We start from the raw sequence: 19,372 nt of genomic DNA, 5'->3' as shown, positions 1-19,372 counted from the left end.
GAAGTTTTGTTTCAGGGTGGCTAAAAAATCAAACTATCTTCAGGAGTTTCCCATCCACCCCAGCAGAAGACTAGTAGTCCAAAGGCAAACACCACAGGGTGGACTGACAGCTCTGAGACAGAATCTTCTAGCCTTGCATTTTAAATAGTCTTCTGAAAACTGGGAAATCTGCCTGCTACTGCAGCACGGGGGAGGTGAGCAGGGATGTCCTGAAACATGTAAGAAGTTAGTCTGTAGGGCACATTCTATCCTTTGGGGCTCGATTTTCATGTCTTCCCTTCCCTATTCTACATAGCTCCTGCTTTGGTCTTTTCAGGCATAGGCGATGAGCCAGCCAACTGTTCAAGGTCAAAGCCAATGTCCCATCAAGACATCACGCCCTGAGACTAGGCTTGTGGCAGCTCATGGTGACAGCAGGGTGACCTGTCCTTTCCATTGGTACCAGGTCCACAGCGAGAGCCTTTGTACACCTGTACTGTCTGGAACCCAGTGTTTCCAGAGTGGCCAGAGCAGGTGAAATGGTTGGAGACAATTTTCTCTGGCTTGGGCTGTCCTCATTGCAGGTACCACAGCTCTCTGGGAAGGACAGGACACCTCACCCTGTAGACTGAAAGGCTCACCTGAACTGCTGGTCTGCTTTTGTTTTTATACTTTTTCTTATGTCCCCCTGTGTTTCCCCTTTCCAGGGAAGGCTGCCGAAAGAGTGGCATAAGAGATGATGTACTCTTGATGTCATGGCCTGAATGTGAACAGTTAACAGGATCATGATGTGGCAGCCTTTCTTTTGGAAGTGCCAGTTTCCACTGTGCACAGCAAAGGGACTGAAGAGCTTCTCTCATTGCAACTGTGTTTTGGCATGGAAAACCTTCATTTCTTCCCTGTTCTCTCAGGAGCCTCATTTCACTTAAATTATCATGGCCTTTTGCTTCATCTCTCATCCTCCTTCTTCCTTCCACCCGCCCCTCTGTCTTCAATTTGTCTTCTTAGAAAAACAAACCAAAACCGCCAAACAGCTAAATTTTTACTTATTTTGAGCACTTTATGAAGCTGAGCATACACTTTTATTTTCTAAATCCCAGACTACAAATGAGTTGTAGCATGAGATACTGATTGCAAGGTGCTTCCAAAATATTTTGCAGTATTTAATTATGTATATTATAGTGTAAGTTATTCAGGACTATCATGGTTTAAATCCAGCTGGTAACTAAGTACCATGCAGCCATTCACTCACCCTCCCCAGGTGGAACAGGGAGGAGAATCTAAAGAATGTAAAAGGTTGAGACAAGAACAGCTTAATAACTAAAGTACAATATACTACTACTAATAATAATGATAAGGGAAATATCAAGGGGAGAGAATATAAAACTACAAGGGGAACGGGAAAAAAACCCTCAAACAAACAATAAACACAAGCAACGTACAATACAATTGCTCTAGCTTTGTGTGCTGAAGAGATAAAGCACCTGGATCTTCTGCCTTTTGCCACCCACAGCTATCGTCAGACTCCTCAGCTGCACTAGTCTTGATAAAAGATGAGCATGTGCTCATCAGCTGTGGTGATGCTTCTTTGCTGAGGGGTTACAAAAAGGTTTGCAAACACCACAATATTAACTGACCTTCTTAGGCTAATTAGAAAGCATGCTGAATTTTTATCTTCTTTCCATAGCCATGCCATCCAGGGCTACCTGATACCTGTCACCAGGTTGAATTACACAGGCGGCTGCCATAATGCCATATGCAACAGATGACTGAACAGGCAGCCACAGCGACTCACTGAAAACATTTCCAGAGCAGACTGGCTTAGCAACCTCAGAATTTCCTTGTGGTTTCTTTTGATAATGAAGAAAGAAAACAGTTTTGCTTTTAACTATGACTTCTCAGGAAGAGGTGAGTGAAGCTTTGGGAGTATATGGTATCATCTAAATAAACGACACATCAGTGTCTACCTTTCATGCGGTATACTTCACAATGTTTTGCTTTCTGATGGACAACCTATGCACCAGTTACAAGGCTTTTTTTAAATATATACATATATTTAAAATCATACACAGTAAGCTGTCCTTTTCTCTGCCTTAAAGCCAGAAGCCTCTATATAAAGTTTAATTTACGTTCATTGAAACGTACATGAAATTTAGCAAATGAAAGAGTAGAAAACTTACTGTACTTGTTTGCTGAAAGGTGAAAAAATATTCCAGGTGACTTAAAGTGCTGCAGATAAAATATGTATTCTTTGCCTGAAATGTGGCATTGTGAGCATTTTCTGGAACTGACTCTGTGAACATGCTGCTTTTACAGCTGACCAGTTCCACTGTCCTTAACAAACTTGGACCTATTTCACAGAGCTGTGAGTTCAAAAATCTGATTTCTTTTGCAAGTGACAGTGTGCATAACCAGAATCAGAAATTAGCATTGCAAATCTATTTACTCTGAATTCTAGTATAGCCTGGTTTAATTGTTTTTCACTGTGTGGAAAGTTATCAAAGATTTTCTGGAGTAAAATTAAGTGGGCCCCTGCATTAAGATCTTGTCAGGTGATGTGTAGCTGTTATATGCTTTTTAGTCTCTGTTATTTGTTATTGACAGTAGAGAGCAGGGGATGGATTCACACTCCCAGCTATTAAAAGTAGCTACTTGGACAAATTTTAACAAATATTAACTTCAGTAGTTTGCTGTTCAATTAATTGTAAGAGCTCCTCTCATGAACATTTAAGTACACAACTTACTTGACTGTGTCTAGCTCTGGAGTCCTCAGCACAGGAAAGACATGAACCTGTTGAAGTGGGTCCAAAAGAGAACCACAGAAACGATCACAGGGCTGGAGCACCTCTCCTATGAAGACAGGCTGAGAGAGTTTGGGTTGTTCGGCCTGGAGAAGAGAAAGTTCCAGAGAGATCTTGTAGCAGCCTTCCAGTACCTATAGGGGCTTATAAGAAAGATTAAGACAAACTTTTTAGTAGGGCCTGTCGCAACAGGACAAGGGGTAATGGCTTTAAGTTGAAAGAGGGTACATTTAGACTAGACATAAGGAAGAAATCTTTTACAATGAAGGCGGTTAAACACCAGAACAGGTTGACCAGGGACGTGGTAGATGCCCCATCCCTGGAGACATTCAAGGCCAGGCTGGATGCGGTTCTGGGCCACCTGATCTAGTTGAAGATGTCCCTGCTCATCCCAGGGGTTTGGACTAGATGACCTTCGAAGGTCCCTTCCAACTCAAACCATTCTATGATTCTATGTGATTATCCTTTTTCTTCTTCTTTTTTTTTTTTTTTGAACCCAGTTGAGTCAAGTACAAGAGACAAATCCCACTACTGGAAGTCTTGAAATCATCTCTATTACAGAAGATGAACCACCAGTCCCAGAAATACAGTTTTCCTTCAAACGATTTTTCTGCATACCACAAGCAAAAGTGGACCCCACTGCAGATGGATGTGGTAGGGATACTGCACAGCTTTTTGACCTTTATAATCTAATGCCGAATGTAGGTTTTAGCCTTGCAGAACTATGCTTGCCCACTAAGCCAGAGAAAGCAATCACTTAGAGGATGAAGAAACACAACATCACTCTCCATTCGTGAGGTTTGCCAGCGTATTAACAGGCGATGACATCTTGTGTCAGTTTGCATACACAAGCATTTTTCACAGCCAGGGTATTCGCACACTTCAACCACATAGCAAATATTTGCCCACACTTTTCAAACACATTTTGGAATAGCTTATGTGAAATTTTACCAACCTGGAAATAGGTCCATTAAAAATCCTGAATATACAGTACAGCAGCCTTGGAGGAATAGCATGCGTGTTTGCTACTTCCCATAGGTTTCATGGCAAAAATAACCATTAACCTTAACAGAGGCGGGGTGAGCATGAAGGATGAAGATAGAGCAATTCAATTTTCTAGTTCATTAGCTACCTAATGAACAGCTGACTAAGATGCCAGCATACCAGACACCAACTCCATTGCCAAAACCACTTACTCAGCTGCGGCTGACAGAGTTTGTGTAGGTTGGGATTTACTTGTGAGTTTATACGCAGTGGGAGAAATATCTCATCCTTGACTGATTTGAAGTGTCTGCCAATCTCAGAAGGAGAGCTTTAAGAATGATGGGGTGATGAGCTGCATGAATTAAAATTGAAGACAAGGTTCTGCCAGCTCCTGTTAGTGCCCGTGCCTAGCTGTGTATGCTATTATCCCATAGTTTGCCCTTTGTATATCAGAACACATTTGAAACAAGTGAACTGTTCATTAATTTGAGTGGAATCTGTTGTCTTCCAGGTTGACAATACCACTAAGCTGAGGTCAGCTATAGGGGTGGCTGGTGAGCGTGACTGGTCAAGATCATCCAACATATTCAGCAATTATTAACTATATATATTTTAACTTTAGATGCATGTTTTTCCCTTGAAACCTCCAAACTCAGCCTTGAGCCATTGGTCAGTTGTCTCCCTCTCTTTATAGCAAAACTTCGAACAGATCATGTTTTCCCACATTTTTTAAGTCTAGTTTTGGGGTCTCATTTTTTGCAAATTTAGATTTCTAACAGTTAACCTTGCTTCCAAGTCCAAAAGGACTAATGACTTTCCTCCTTCTTGTCTTGAAAACCTATTTAGTCCTTTCTTTTTCTAATATCCTTGCTCCTGTTTGAATCTTTAGGATCCTCTTCCTAGTTTCTCTGCCTCTGCTACCCCAGCTCTGGAGGAAGTTATTGAGCATTAGACATTGCTCCCCAGTGCAAGAGGCAGAACTATGTGGTCTCCATCCTCATCCCAGGATTTCCTTTGTCCTGGACACTCAGTTGTCCCAGTGCTCAGAGAAGCATCCAGCTGGGGCTACAGCTTGGAGGGAGCACTGCAACCACAGGCTTGGTACCAGCAAGAGCCAGGAGGCATCACAGGCAGGAACAGTCATAAGGAGGAGTCTCAAACTAGTCTTTGCTACTTCCACTGAAAGAATTTATTAGTCCACTTGAGCTTTCTGAAGTCTTCAGAGGGTATACCTGTACTTTCCACACTGGCTTGTTTTCACAGACAAAACAGGTCCAAATTTCATTTTTCAGTGTGATGTAGCCCATGAAAATTAATTTAGAGCTCATACCCTTGACTGCATTTAGAACAGGCCAGGTGCTCTGTAAGAGCATGATTCAAACCCCTTTTAAGGTAAATGTTGAAGAGATGTCTGAGAGCACCAGTCAGCCCCAAAACACTTGGACCCTTCTCAGCCTCTGAGCTGGGGGTTCCAAACCACTCTGAGTCAGGTCAGCTCATGAAGTATACGAAGGAGTTACTACTGCCGTCTAGTTTAATGTTGGATAAACCTTTTTAATTGCAAACTCAATCTTTTCATTGTAAACTCAATCTGGTTTAACTTCACAGAAGATGTTCTCTCTGTTTGGTTTCTAGGAGATATCGAACCACCTTCAATGTGCCATGTTTTTATGTCCCTAAAGTACTTTCCATATATCTGTGGTTTATTCCTCGCAGTAATCCTAGCAGTTGCCATTGGCCTGGGTGGTGAGTATAATTAGTTATTCATTAAGTTCTCGCTTAACCTTTCAAATGCTTAATTTTTCATGAGCTTTTTACTTAGAATGGAATTAAACTGCTACTGTGGCTTGTTTGCTGAAGTAAGAATCTTGATGGTGTGACGGCTTTAAATTTTATTTACATGTAGGAATAAAATAGATCTGGCACTCATGAGAGGATTGGTGTAATATTTACAGCACAGGGGAACCCACAGCTCAAGGAAACTTTTCTCTAGTAAAACTTCACTGATTCCCTTTGGGTAGTAAGATGCGGGGGAGGATTCGGGTAGCACACACTGTATTCTTATCCTGTAATTCACATCTCTAAGTTTCTTTTCAGGGAATTAAAAAACTTTACCCTTTCACAAGCAACTTTTACAAAGCAAAAGAAAATCCTGAATGAGTTTAGTTGTGACTGGAAAGTGTGACCTACTCACATCCAGGTGCTAAATACCTCGATGCTAAGAGCAGTACCTTCACACCATAAGCTTGTGGAAGGCAGCTCCTCAGGAAGGAAGTACACTGGCCATGTTTTGCAAGCGTCTCTTTGCTTTGCTGCTGAGAGGCTGAGGCCTCAGAAACTTGCCCTGGAGTGAAATATAAACTGGGTAGAGAGATCTGGGAAACAGCACAGATAGCAAGGCTGACTCATCCTACAAGTCATCATTAATAGATGAATTTAACAGCACCATGTAGCCACCTGAAGGTTGTATTTCAAAAGTTCCTAGAGTACAGGAGTTATCTTTTCATTAGCAAGACAGAAATCTGCACAGATAATGGAATTCAGAAGTGTTAAATTAATATCCAAGTGTATTTTCATCACCCTGTTTTCTTTCGTTCTTGTTAGTCCAATACAACTGCATTGGGAAGTTTCGCTGCAGATCATCCTTTAAGTGTATCCAGAAATCAGCCAGGTGCAATGGTGTCTTCAACTGTAAAGAAGGGGAGGATGAGTACAGATGTGGTAACTTAAATTTGGTTATAAATCCCTCCTACCTCCTCCTGTAGCATCTGGCACATTATCAAGAAATTCATGTTGTAAAGAGTTTGGGTGAGACAAGAAAGATAGAGGCTGATGGACTATCTAAATCACCACTTCAGAGGAACAATCTCTCTGAGGTATTGATTTACACTTTTTAAGAAATCAAACTGCTCTTAAGATAAATGTGATGATTGCTGAATACCTCTACTGCCATTTTGGGCATGTTTCTCCATTAGAAGTCTAGATGGTTCTTGACTGTTAGCATTTCCTCTACCTGCAAGGTGTACCATCACTGCACTGTGGTGTGTATATACAGTACTGTACTCACTGGCACACAGCTGCACTTGTCAGTTTTGAAGATTGCAAAAGCCAGTAATTATCTTAAGGAACGTGGGAACAGGAGAGATCAGCACTGCCTTTTACGCATTGAGTACTGCAGAGTTTCATATGCAAAATATATGCCCCCATGTCTGAGTTTCTCTCTGTCATGAGCTCCAAACCTGTGCATCTCTCCTCTCCCCAGCCTATATATTCATATCAGCCCAGACACGCCAGCCCCATTTCAGGAGAGGGAAGCAGATAGGAAACTCCACAGGATTCCAGGCATGGCTGGGAGCAAGTGCATCCACCTCTCTGACAGTGCTGTGCAGCACAGGATGTACCAACCACCTGTCATCACTTATCTTGATCGTAGGTTTCTTTGATGCCAAGGCATCTGTAGCTCCAACTCACTGCAATCAGCAAGACTTGCTTAGGCTCACTGGAGGGCAAGGCAGTCTTCTGTATCTGTATTAGAGCTAGCATCTCCCATCCATTGCCATGAGCATAGACTTTTTATTCCTGGCTGTTGCAGCTCAGCATATCTTGAATACTTCCTTAAAGAGGAAAAAACAATCTGTTAAAGGACCCAAGTGATGAAAAAGACAAGCAGTACAAATTCAGTGAGCCAAGAAATGTGGATGCCACAGTAGTATATTGATGCTGTTGTGTACCCAGTGGCTCTTCTTCACAGCTCACTCAGGCTTTCCTTTTCCACAATCTCAAAGTCAGGTTGAGTGGCAAGAAAGCAGTGCTGCAAGTGTTCACTTCTGGATCCTGGCGAACAGTCTGCTCTGATGACTGGAAAGCAGAGTATGGAAATACTACCTGCAAACACCTGGGTTTCTCAAGGTAGGAACACAAAATGGAAGAAACTTTATTTGGCATTTTGAGCAAACTCCGGGGTTTTCAATCTTTCTAATCAAACCTTGTATTAATCTGTGCTTTAAAAGAAAAAGGAATTACCAATCCACATTTAAATGATATGGTTGAGGAGATTTAGAATTATGTAAATACTTGTGCACTGCAAATACCATTTATTACTACTATAAATCTGGGATGATGGCTAAATATAATGGTTTGCTTAAATCTTCTGTATGGGATGCAAGTGCCTGAATCCTATTTGTCTCTCTAGTAGCTTACAACCTGTCAGGGAGCCACTAAAAACCATATGAGCGTTTTCCATTTCTTTTACTTCCTCTGCAAAGTAGAAAATAGGAATTAGGAATAAGTAGGAAATAGAAAAGTAGGAAATAGGGATTATGATAGGAAAATTGTATATACAATTGATGCCGTGACATCTGTTAGGAATTAAGGTCCATCTTACTATTGGAGAAGAGCATGGCGATTTAGTTCTTGCTGGACTGATCCCATTCCTGAAAAAGCACTGTGTCTTTCACTAACTTTCACACAATTGAGAAAGAGTTTGAAGTTGTGACTTGCAATGATGCTGTTATTTCTTCTAATGATGTCATTTTGTTTTCTGCACACTGTAGACAGCAGCATAAAGCTTCTTTGAATAAGTTCTTGCTGTCCTTAGGGTAAAATACATCTCAATTTTTCAACAAAAAAGGACAGGAAAAATTACAGATTATTTATCCTTCCTGCTGCAAAACTTAACTCTAGAAAAAGGCGTCAATGAGCTTGCCAGTGCTAACCAGTTACAATGAAGACTTTGTTGCAACATTAGAATTAAAATTTACTTTCTCAGCCAGTTAAATGACTCTCAGCATGTTGTGACTTCCACACAGGGTTGTGGCAAAAATACGTGCATGTTATGAAAAACGTTTCTTGGGGAGGACGCAATTACTTTGTCAAGTGTCTGAGTCTGATTATTGTGGTTGTGACACTGGGTTTTCATTAGCAGAACCGCTGAATTATTTAAGCAGATTACTGAAATGCTGCCTGAGGAAGCTGTGCTTATGGTTTATTTGTAGTTACGTGAGTTCAGGTTACCTGCCCGTGGCTGCTGTTGAAAAACAGTTTCAAAGACATTTCGTATCCCTCAGTGAGTGGTTATCAGCAGATCAAGCTACATCCCTGCACAATGCAACAAGCCTCAGGTATGCCTCGGTTTGTTCACCCTGACAGAAAGAGAGTGGTTGATAGAAGCAGAATTATCAACAGTTTTGAGATTGTTACCAGTTTTTTCAGACAAATGGTAAATGGTCGGTAGTGTTATCCATCATAGACCAAGGTTCAGTAGCAGTCTTACTGGAATACCAATTTGGAGCCTGATCCAAGGCCCATCAGAAACAGCAAAGGCTTTAAACTGAGCTATTTGCAAAGCCTGTTTGTCCCGTGATTCTCTTTTTGCAAGCAGATAGACACCAGACACATTTTTTCCATTGTGAAGCAGTTTGTTTCAGTTTACAGATCCCTAGATGTTTCCCAGTGGGCTCATGAACCCATTATGGCCCATTTCTTCCTCCTGACAATTGCTTGTTTTTCTTAGTTACCTTTCACTGAGAAGCAAGCTCCAAGGAGTCTACAGATCACACATTGAGAATTGCTGATGAGCCTCCCCTTGCAGAAGAAGAAACATTCTTTAGTGGGGCAGCATATGGTCTTCAGGCTCACAATGGTGTCTAAGCTCCTAAGCATTTCAGCTAAATGCCCTAAGTAGATTGGATGAGTACATGACTTTGTACCTCTTTCAATATGAGTTACTTGTATTTATGTGCACATAGCTGTACAGGAAGATGTCAACGATATTGAAAACACACTCAATATTTGTGAATTGGAACTAATACTGCACTGTCTTTTCATCTTAGAGAGGAATGCACTTCTGGCAATGTGATCATCTTAAAATGTTTGGGTAAGAAACAGGAAACAAAATCTGAAGTTGTCCTTCTTCATCTACTGCATGGCAAGAGTTGGGAGGAGCTGTGTACACAGGGCATGCTATACCATCAGTTTATCACACCAAAGAAAAATTGTATTTCTTTTATAAAATTTGAACGAATTTCAGAAAATGAAAAGAGGCTGAGAGGGCAGATTAGGAGCACCAGGTTAGGAGCAGGAGTGTTTTGATGAGAATCACAGTAGACAGTAGATGTTTAAGAATGTGATTTGAGTGCATGGAATAATGCTGTAATTCCAGTTCTTTGTCATCTCATCAGGAAAAGGGAAATTTTGTTTTAATATTTGAACTTTCATCCCACATCTCTCCATGTCAGCTAGGTTTTGGATTGGGGTATGAAAAGTCAAAAAAAACAGCAGCAAAATAATCATCGGGGAGAGGACATGCTTCAACTTGCCTGTGTGGGGCCCTGGGACCCTGGGACCCTGTGCATTTAAGGAGGGCAGAACAGTAGGGTTACAGCTCAGCTCAGAAGTGAGCTTCACAGCCCCCATATGGGCTGCCAAGCACGACGCTGCAGGGATTGGAGGGAGGAGGAGAAACCTCTTGAGCAGCTACAACTCAAGATGTAGGCCATGGGGATGGGGATGGTCCTGCTGCAGAGACCTCCCAGCCTCAGCGAAGCTGAGAGCAGAAAGGCTGAAGATGACAAAAACCATGCCAGTGTTTCCTCCATGGACCCCAAACCTTTGCTTTCTGGCAGCATGTGGGACACGGGCCAGCTACAGGCCACGGATCGTGGGGGGCAACGCGTCCTCCCCTCAGCAGTGGCCCTGGCAGGTCAGCCTGCAGTTCCATGGGCAGCACCTCTGCGGAGGGTCCGTCATCACCCCGCGCTGGATCATCACAGCTGCCCACTGTGTCTATGAGTAAGTTCCTAAACTGTCTTGCTCAGGGTGTCCCACTCACCCCACCTGCAGCACGTCTGTGTGTGGGGCCACTGCAGAGGAGGGCTAATACACTGTGCTTTCTCTAAGAAATAAACTGCAGAAGAGACTGGGTTATCCTTAGTTCACGGGCTTGCTCCATTACATTTAAACCACCTCTCTCCCTTCTTGTGTAAGTGCGAGTCTCTACTGAAAAAAGACTCTCCCCAAGAAGTGGGCTAAATCAGGAGACTCGCTTTTCAGATGTTATGGGCGCTCCTGGCTTCCTGGGAAATCAGCTTAAAACAACATTGAAGAGCTAGATTTTAGGTATCCTGATCTGTAGTTTCTGTATATTGCATCTGAGTTAACAGGTACAAGAATTCGTACTTGGTTGCTCAAATACCTTTTAGCTTTAAGATTAATTACACAAACCTTTTCAAGTTCACAGGACCAATCAGTGGTAGTTAGGAAGTTGCACTGTGCTTAGTGCCCTTTACCACATACTCACTGCTTCTTTTTATGCTGTTCAAGTAGTCTTTGAGTTGTAAATAGATGCTAAACTGTAATTAGCCTCCTCTTCTTTGTTTAATTATAAACATAGCCTTCCCTTTTATAATGAGTTGTCTGGTTTTGCAGCCTTATTTGTTGCTAGCAGTGCAGGAGCGCCCTTCTCACTCCTACGAACTCCAGGCCACTTTCACCTTATTTCACTTTATTAATACATAAGATAGCAATTACAGCAGACTGTCGCTATTTGCCTGTAGAGTTTAATGTGGTTCGTAAGTTCGGAGGGCAGTTAGACAACCTGAAGGCTTTCTTGAGGGTTTTTCACTCTCTCCTACTTCTTTTTTCAGCCTGTACTTCCCGAAGTCATGGAGTGTGCAGGTTGGTTTTGTGACTCAGCAAGATACCCAGGTTCACTCATATTTGGTGGAAAAAATTATATACCATCGAAATTATAAACCCAAGACAATGAGAAATGATATAGCACTGATGAAACTGGCAGCACCGCTTGCTCTCAATGGTAATTCTTCCCCTTAGCTTTCACTTGGCTTTTTAGACTTTCTAGCTAAAAAATGAAGGGTCTTTTCCAGCACAGACAGGGAAACTTCTGTTGGTAGCCTATGCCTGACCCAGGACAGTTCAGTGTATCCCCACCACCTCTACAAGCGATGATGGATGTGCTGTGTGGATGTAGCCAGTTTGCTGCTGAGACAGCAAGGCAGTGGTCCCTGTTCAGACTACACTGGCAGAAATCCCTCAGAAATCCTCTCAATATCCAGGCATAGAGAGCAACAACACGGTCACAGAGCTCTGCAAATTGTTCCCAGTCTATTCTGGTATTGGCTTACTGAAGGCATTTAATAATAGGCAAACATTAACTTTATTCTTTCTAAGTATTTTTTCCTATCTAAAATAAACACCCCACCTCATTTTACTTGGAGATCGTGGAGATTTTTGTCCTTTCTGTGAGTATGTGGAGATCCAGCAGCTTTCAAAGCTGAAAGTTAAGCTTGAATTTCAAAGAGAAGAAAAGGCAATCTAAATATAATGATGCTTTTAAATTAAAACTACTTTTGTTTCCTCAGCAGGATGCTACCTACAGCTGACACAGCTAATGAATTGAAATAATGTGTATGAATTGAAATGGTCACCTGCCAGTACCTCCTAATCACTGAGAGCTCTCTGCAAAGGGGAGCTGGCTCTCTCTGCCACATACAGACTGTCAGTTCCTAAATCAATTCTCTTGAAATACTCTAGACTTCCACCTTGAATGAAAATTAAGCTTGAGTTTGTTCTGCTTTATATCTCAGCTAGTGCTGTTTTGTTTCGCCCGGGGAAGAAGTCTGGGAGTCTGTCAAGAACAGCGATAGCATTGCACCTGAGATACCTGCTATGCCCTGTGGGGACTGGGGGCACGCCAGGGGTCTTGGAGGCTCCACAGTGGGTGCTTTGTATCTTGAGCTGGGATCATTGCACAGTGCAGAGCTGAATCACTAGGAATTACCCAGTAATACCTTGTATCTTCCCTCCCTTTGCTCAGTGCCAGCTCACCTTACATGTCAGTTTGCTCCTGCAAGCATCAAACGCTGATTATATTGCACTGCATTGCGTGCCCCAGGGCGTAAGCCGACTGGTGGGAAGCAAAAAAGATGTCTTGCTGCCCTTTCAGAAGAGAGCAGAGATGTGCATATGTGGCTCTTCCTGTGCCACTGCACAAAAGCTGTTAGAAAGCACCCTGCAGTTGTGCCATGGTTAGCTAAAGCCATTTCTCTGCCCAGCCAGTGTGCGGTGGGGTCTCTGATCTACCAGTCAGCTGCATACATGGTGCATTTCTTGTTTGCTCATTCTTCAATTTATTGAAGAACACTTCCTTTTGTTGCTTCATACTTGAAACTAATTAGGCCTGGGGCAGGTATTGATTCAAGCCTATGGAACTGGCCCTAAGACAAAAGACCTGCAGAACTGCCAAGCTGTTTATGTGGGGAGTGGGTGGTGTTCATAAGAAGTTCACTGCATGCCAAATCTTTCGCCAGTCTTCACTGCATGCCGAAAGTTTTACTGAGTCACAATATTTTGCTAAATTTTAAAGGCAATTTTCTCTTTTTATTTTTTTAAACCAGGTCACATAGAGCCAATTTGTCTGCCTAATTTTGGTGAACAGTTCCCAGAAGGGAAAATGTGCTGGGTATCAGGATGGGGAGCAACTGTGGAAGGAGGTATTTTAAATGACCTGCTGTTAATTACACTACATCTCACATACAGTAAATACAGGATTTGGTTGTTCAATATTAAATTTTCTAGAATATCTGGGATGGGGGGGACAAGATTTATTCCTAAATTTTATGCTTACCCTAATGAGTAAAAGTGCTGTACAAGCCCTTATCGTGAGGAATGGATGGGTATGCTCTGTGAAAAGGTTGAAAATGACATGAGGACTGCATCGATGTTGTACTCAGCCTCAGCCAAACAGGTGGTGTCCTTTATAACTTCAATCATAGAAAGCACAGAATGAATGCAAGAATTGACCATCCATTTTCTCAGAGACAGCATGTATGCATTTTCAGGCAGGTTGGATGATGTGGAAATCAGATCTGTGAGCAGGGAATTCTTTTTTCTCTCTTACCATTACTCATAGGTCATATTAATCAATTATCTATAGTGAATCACTTCCATGTGAAAATACTTGAATTCTCGGGTAATTGGGTTTTATCATTCTTCATTTGTCTCAACTGACGTGTTCCCATTGTTCAGAGAGCAAGAACAGTATGTTACCTGACCTACTGGTAACAGTGGAAGGTAGGAAAAAAATGAAAGCAAGGTTTACCACATAAAAGTCAGCTATAAATGGACAATAGACATTGTGCAAATACTCCCATTTACAGAAATGATCCGCTTAGACTCAGGAGAAAATAAATATTTATAAAATAAATCAGATATTTGCAGATGATTTGCTGACTAACAGAACAGGTGATAAATTTGAAATGAATTTTGGCACTGGTTTAGAAGACACTGTCCAATCAACTTTTCATTATTGTCATTGATTCTCTAGTCTGAAGTAAAAACACACAAGGTACAGCTTTGTATTACATACTGTGACAATCCACATCTCTACAGAGTTGCTAGTTACTAGATTTTGTATGTGATGAGACACCCAGTTCCCTTTATTTGTTTGGTGTCATTTTAACCACATTACTTTCAGCCTTGCTTGCCAATTCTTCACATACTGAAACACTTTCTGTGTGTAATTAGAGATTAGTTTCTGCAATAGAGAGCTTTTTCTTTGTGAGGATTTTTTTCCTTTTCTATTTTAACAGGTGATACATCTGACACCATGAATTATGCAGGTGTTCCTCTGATTTCTAATGCAATTTGCAATCACAGGGATGTCTATGGAGGGATCATAAGTCCTTCAATGCTTTGTGCCGGTTTCCTGAAGGGAGGGGTAGACACGTGCCAGGTATGGAAGTTTCCAAATTGCAACTCAGCTCATTAACAGCAGCAATGGAAAAACATGACTGATAAGTTATCAGAAGGCACTCCCAGGCTTTTCTTGGACAAACATTTGGTTTTGTGCCATTTACTCTGTTTACCATGAATATCAATCAGTGAATGTGCATGCATTCATACGCTACAATTCCCTTCTGATGTTTAATCTGTGGCCTATATCTGCTACTTCTGAAGCCAAATTTACTTAAGACATTTTTTAATTTCTTGCATGTGGTACAGTGTGGTGCCATCCTTTCATTGCTCTGGCTGCGGCCTCTGCACTGCGCTGAATTGTACTGCAGTGCGCTGAATTTTACTGCACTGCACTGTGAGAAGCTCTGAAGGCCTGCAAGGTGTAGAAACCCCATGGTTAAAAGCAGCTAAAGTGTACATCAATAAAGAAACACAAGATTTTGGAAAGAGCAGAGTGAGGCAGGGAAAGGAAGAAAGGGAGAGGTGTCTGAGTAACTCCATAGACTGGTAATGACTCTGGAGGAGAGCGTTCATAGCAGTGATGAATCAGAGCATCCTTCACAACACAGTGTGGTAATGCTTCAAAATCACTGTCAGAGTCAAGAGAGTGCCCACCTTGTGCTAGGTCTCATTCCCATACACACTAATGTGGACTCACCATGCTAGTCATGCATGAAGTGCAAGAACTAGGAAGAAATTTGTTTCCAGGTATGTTCAGTCCCAGTTTCACAGGGAGCAAGACAAAGAGAAGACATGAGGTGCATAGATATTCATTTATGCCCCTTTTTGCACTCCCCCCCAGTCTCATCACTATGCCTATGCGAGCTGCCCAAAGGCAGCACACTCAGCAACAAAACAAGCTGTACTCACCAAAGGGAGAGGCTTGTTCCAACTTCCCTTGTTTTCCATTGTTGTGCTGACTCTGATGCTCATAGGGAAACTGCCCCAGGAAAATAAATAGGGAGTTTTCAGTTCGTAGATGTGAGTCCATTGAGTTGAATCTGCTTTGCAAAGTGCCAGGGACAGAAAAGCACTATGTAAGACTGCAGGTAGAAGCAGGCAGGGAAGGAGGTGGGGTACAAGCTTGTTGCAACCCTGGGCTCAGCTAAGCTCAACAGCCAGGAGCTCTTTGAGAGAAGCAGCTTCAACACTGCTTCTCTGGACTGCTAGATAGGGAAAGAAAGGTATGATCTAATACACATCTCTAAGAAGTCTCCAACTTCTACCATAACATATGCTTTTCCCAGTACCCAGAACAGAGCAGATACAGAATACTTTGAATTACTAGACTATGCCTCTCCCCCTACCCCCCAAATAGATCTTCCACTTCATTTCTGAGGCACTAACATTTGTTCTAATTCTTTGTCCTCCAGGGAGATAGTGGGGGCCCTTTAGCATGTGAAGATAGGAGTATCTGGAAGTTGGTGGGGACCACCAGCTTTGGAGTGGGCTGTGCAGAAAAGAACAAGCCGGGTGTCTACAGCCGAACCACCTCTTTCCTGGACTGGATACATGAACAGATGGAGGTCTACTTTTGCCCTGTCTCTCTGTCTTTGCTTGCTGCTTTGCTCTGCCACATAGTTTAGGTCGTATTTGTCACAGCTGAGTTGTGTTGTATGGACACATGCATTCTGAGTGCACATGTGGGGATTGCAGCATGTCCACATGCAGGGCAGAGAGAGCAAGATGCAGGGGGCGCTGGGCAGCGGTATAGAGGAGAGAAGAGCATGTATCAATATGGGTGGGAGTGACTGGTGAGGGGGCCTGGAGGCACAGAGTGGGGAGGTGTAAGGGAGTTTACCTGAAAGCTGTGAGGCAGCTACAGAAAAGCCTGGGGAGTCAAAGCTGAGGGGGCCAAAGGAATTGGGGAAGGTGTTGGCTGGAAGGAGAGAATAACAGAGTTAAGGAAATGGGGGGAAACTGCAGCCACCTTCACCTGACCCAAGGGTGATCCACTCTCCAGAGACCAGGTTCTCTGCTGTCAGCATCCCTCGAGTGCTGCCAGAGAGATGTTGGGTTGAATCAGCTGAGCAGGAAGAGTTGTGCTTCAGGAGGAATCCCAAGCAAGGATCTGTTGCCTAAGCAGAGGCATATAGAGCCATTTGGGAGACCCCAGGCTGTTCTGCCTGGCTCACAGGTATCCCTGCAAAACGGAAAGGATCTGCAGCTAGACCTGGGTCTTACCTACCATCTTCATGGGGATGCCTCATATAGCCTGCTAATGAGCCTTCCAACTAAAAGGAAAGAGAATAAACCCCTTCAAAGCTTCAAAGCCTACCCCTTCCTTCTATCACTAATATATTCCTCCATCCTCTGAAAATGTATTTCTTTATGACCCTTATGTTCCTGTCTTAGCACAGGCTGCGAACTGGTGAAATAAAGTGGTGGGAGAAGCTGCTCTCATTTGCTTGGGTTAACAGTGTACACAGCAGGAATTGGACCACATCACACCTCTTGTGGTGGTGGTGGTGTGTTTTCCTGACACACTTCTGCTGGTAGTCCCGGCTCCAGCAACCCTGCAGTTCCTTTGGTGACCCTAGTACAGCAGGGGAAAAATATTCATTCCCTTTCAGAGTTCAATAGGCAGCAACACAAGCATTTGAATAGATGTATAACTGGTTTTGCTTCACAGAGAGAAGAGCTGCAGACCTGAGGAGAGTAGTGGCGCTTCTGAACACTCACAGCCCCACAGAAGGACTCACCACACTCTTCTGGACACCTGCTCCAAACTTTGTACCTTCACAGACTACTTTGTACCATTTGGTTTTGGTACTGGTAGCTGTACTTAATGAAAACTGCTGCACATCCAGCCTCCTTTGGATGGAAGAGACAGTCGAATGCTGGATAATGGGCATGCGTATTTACTGTCAGCTATGAATTTCACACATAGAAAAAGCTCTAAGACTGATAACCCAGGATGCTTTATCCCAATAAAGTTTTTCAGGAACAATGAGTAAAAGACTAGAACAACTTCAGATCAGGTTGTTAGCTGTTATTTAATACTTACCTTCCAAGAACCAGATGACAAAAAGACTTCTTTTCTGGAAGTATTCATGTATAAAGTCCACGCTTGCACAGGGAGCAGTAGCTTTCTCTGAAGCCATAAAGCAAGCCGGAAGTAGCAGTTGGCAAGCATTTGGCAAGTATGCTCAACTCTTTTTGGAAAAATTCTCTGGATTCTAATCTTTTATCATGTGGCTGTGAGCAAAGTCCCTAAAAATGAGGGAGTTGAGAGGGGTATTCTTGTGATAAATAACTCTGGAATGAGCAACACAGGCTGTAACTTCACTGAAAAATCCTGAGATTACTGAAAGGGAAGTCTGAAAGGGAAGAGAAGCTTCTTTACTGCCTTTCAATAGGCTAAAGAGCCAAAATCATTGCTGTATATATGATGAACGATGCAGTGCAATAGCCACCGAATACTCCCAAGTTTGCATGATGTAGTACAGCTCACCAAGGCACTCATGCTCAGTCGCCTTCCATGTTTTCCTTCTCTTTCTCTGCAGACAGGACAATATAGATCCCTCACTCTTTGTACCTGTTAGTGACATCAGTACACTATGCAGATGAACTGATGTCAGCCAGGCAAAGGACAAAATATCTGAAGTGCTGCTGTGGTTTCCTATTTGACAAGACTTTTTAATGTAACAGCCTCGTGTTGTTAGGTTGGAAAGCACGCAATTGTTTTACACTTGCTCTTTGTAAAAATCCTGGGTGGAAGTTGTCAATTTTAGAATTGATTGTCTGGGTCTAGGTGGGCTGAATAATGGATAATATTGTTAGAGCTTTTCAATATCAGCCAAAATTGATCTTATCATCTTATCAAGTGTGCTGATCTGCTTGAAATGTGGTTTTGGGTGCGCCTGTGTGCTTCTAAATCAGTATCCGTGTCACCACTGTCATCCACCACTGCCACAAGAAAGTGCTGGCAGAACTGGAACTGCATTTTCACTGCAATATGTTGGATCAAAATTGAGAGAGAACAGCAAACCTGCACGAACTGTCAACCTCCATGTTGCTCTTTGATCTCAGAGGACACTTCACCAATACTTTTCACCCTGGCTAAAGAAACTGCAGTACAATGGAAACAGCACTTACAAACCTGGCACATTGTTGAAAAGAAGAGGGAAGCATTATTGCAAAGCTGATATAAAAACAGGAATAAAATGGGAAATTTGACAGAACCATGATGGAATTAAAACAATGTTGAGCCCTTGTGTAACTAGGAAGTTTTCAGGAGAGCTTTAATGTTCACTGGTTGTTTCCATAACATATTCACAGCCCCAGCAGGGCTCGTGTTTTAGAATTATCAGCAGTCTGGAGATGAGGGCACTGCTGTCTGAGCTCATGGAGTTGTTATTTCATGTTTCTGAAAGGACCCCTGAAAATTCTGTTTGGACTCCTTTTATTTCCATGAGAAGACTGTATAATGAGTATCCATTGTGATCTTTATGTTAAAGAGAAATGCAATGTAAAATGTAGAAAGGTAGTGAATTCTTCTCAGCAAGAAGCCACACTGACCCCCAGATCAATGGCAGACACTTATGAGTATACCTAGCTCAGGTTACCAAATCTTTTCCTTTTTTCCTTTGGCTTTTCTCCTCTTTATTCAACAAAAATAATTGGCTACACCACACGTGCATGACAGAGGCCTGCCAAACCAGGCAGGGCTGAAGGCAACTCCAGTTTAACTAATCCTGATTAGGAGATTTATGGTAAACACCTTGGAAGTATTTAAGATCTTTCTATTAGAGGGGTGTATATCTGCTACACTATTAAAGAGGCTGCTGAAACAGCTTCTAGCTTGTGAACTCACATCTCTGGTTAAAATGGTTGCTTTATCACATGATTATATT

General features: G+C 42.5%; 1 protein-coding gene across 1 annotated transcript; it reads left to right on the top strand.

Annotated features, from left to right (window-relative positions):
• The first annotated feature begins 1,535 nt into the window (after positions 1-1,535).
• Positions 1,536-19,082, top strand: TMPRSS3 (transmembrane serine protease 3). Its single transcript, XM_062602479.1, has 13 exons — positions 1,536-1,887; positions 3,281-3,434; positions 5,400-5,510; positions 6,369-6,485; positions 7,550-7,673; positions 8,759-8,884; positions 9,596-9,639; positions 10,388-10,553; positions 11,408-11,577; positions 13,178-13,273; positions 14,372-14,514; positions 15,890-16,042; positions 17,149-19,082. Exons 1-13 carry the CDS (start codon positions 1,870-1,872, stop codon positions 17,167-17,169), a joined length of 1,443 nt encoding a protein of 480 aa, XP_062458463.1. The 5' UTR covers positions 1,536-1,869; the 3' UTR covers positions 17,170-19,082.
• Positions 19,083-19,372: the final 290 nt, after the last annotated feature.

The sequence above is a fragment of the Pezoporus occidentalis genome, unplaced genomic scaffold (assembly GCF_034315485.1).
Source record: "Pezoporus occidentalis ecotype Australia unplaced genomic scaffold, CSIRO_AGI_Poc_V1 ctg77, whole genome shotgun sequence".
NCBI lineage: Eukaryota > Metazoa > Chordata > Aves > Psittaciformes > Psittacidae > Pezoporus > Pezoporus occidentalis.
Note: the sequence above shows the minus strand (reverse complement) of the source record. Positions and strands in the feature narration are given on the sequence as shown.

Excerpts from the sequence above, each read along its gene's own strand:
- TMPRSS3 (XM_062602479.1), top strand. Across the intron at positions 6,486-7,549 it reads GGAGGATGAGTACAGATGTG|TCAGGTTGAGTGGCAAGAAA; the intron begins GTAACTTAAATT and ends ACAATCTCAAAG. Across the intron at positions 11,578-13,177 it reads AGCACCGCTTGCTCTCAATG|GTCACATAGAGCCAATTTGT; the intron begins GTAATTCTTCCC and ends TTTTTAAACCAG.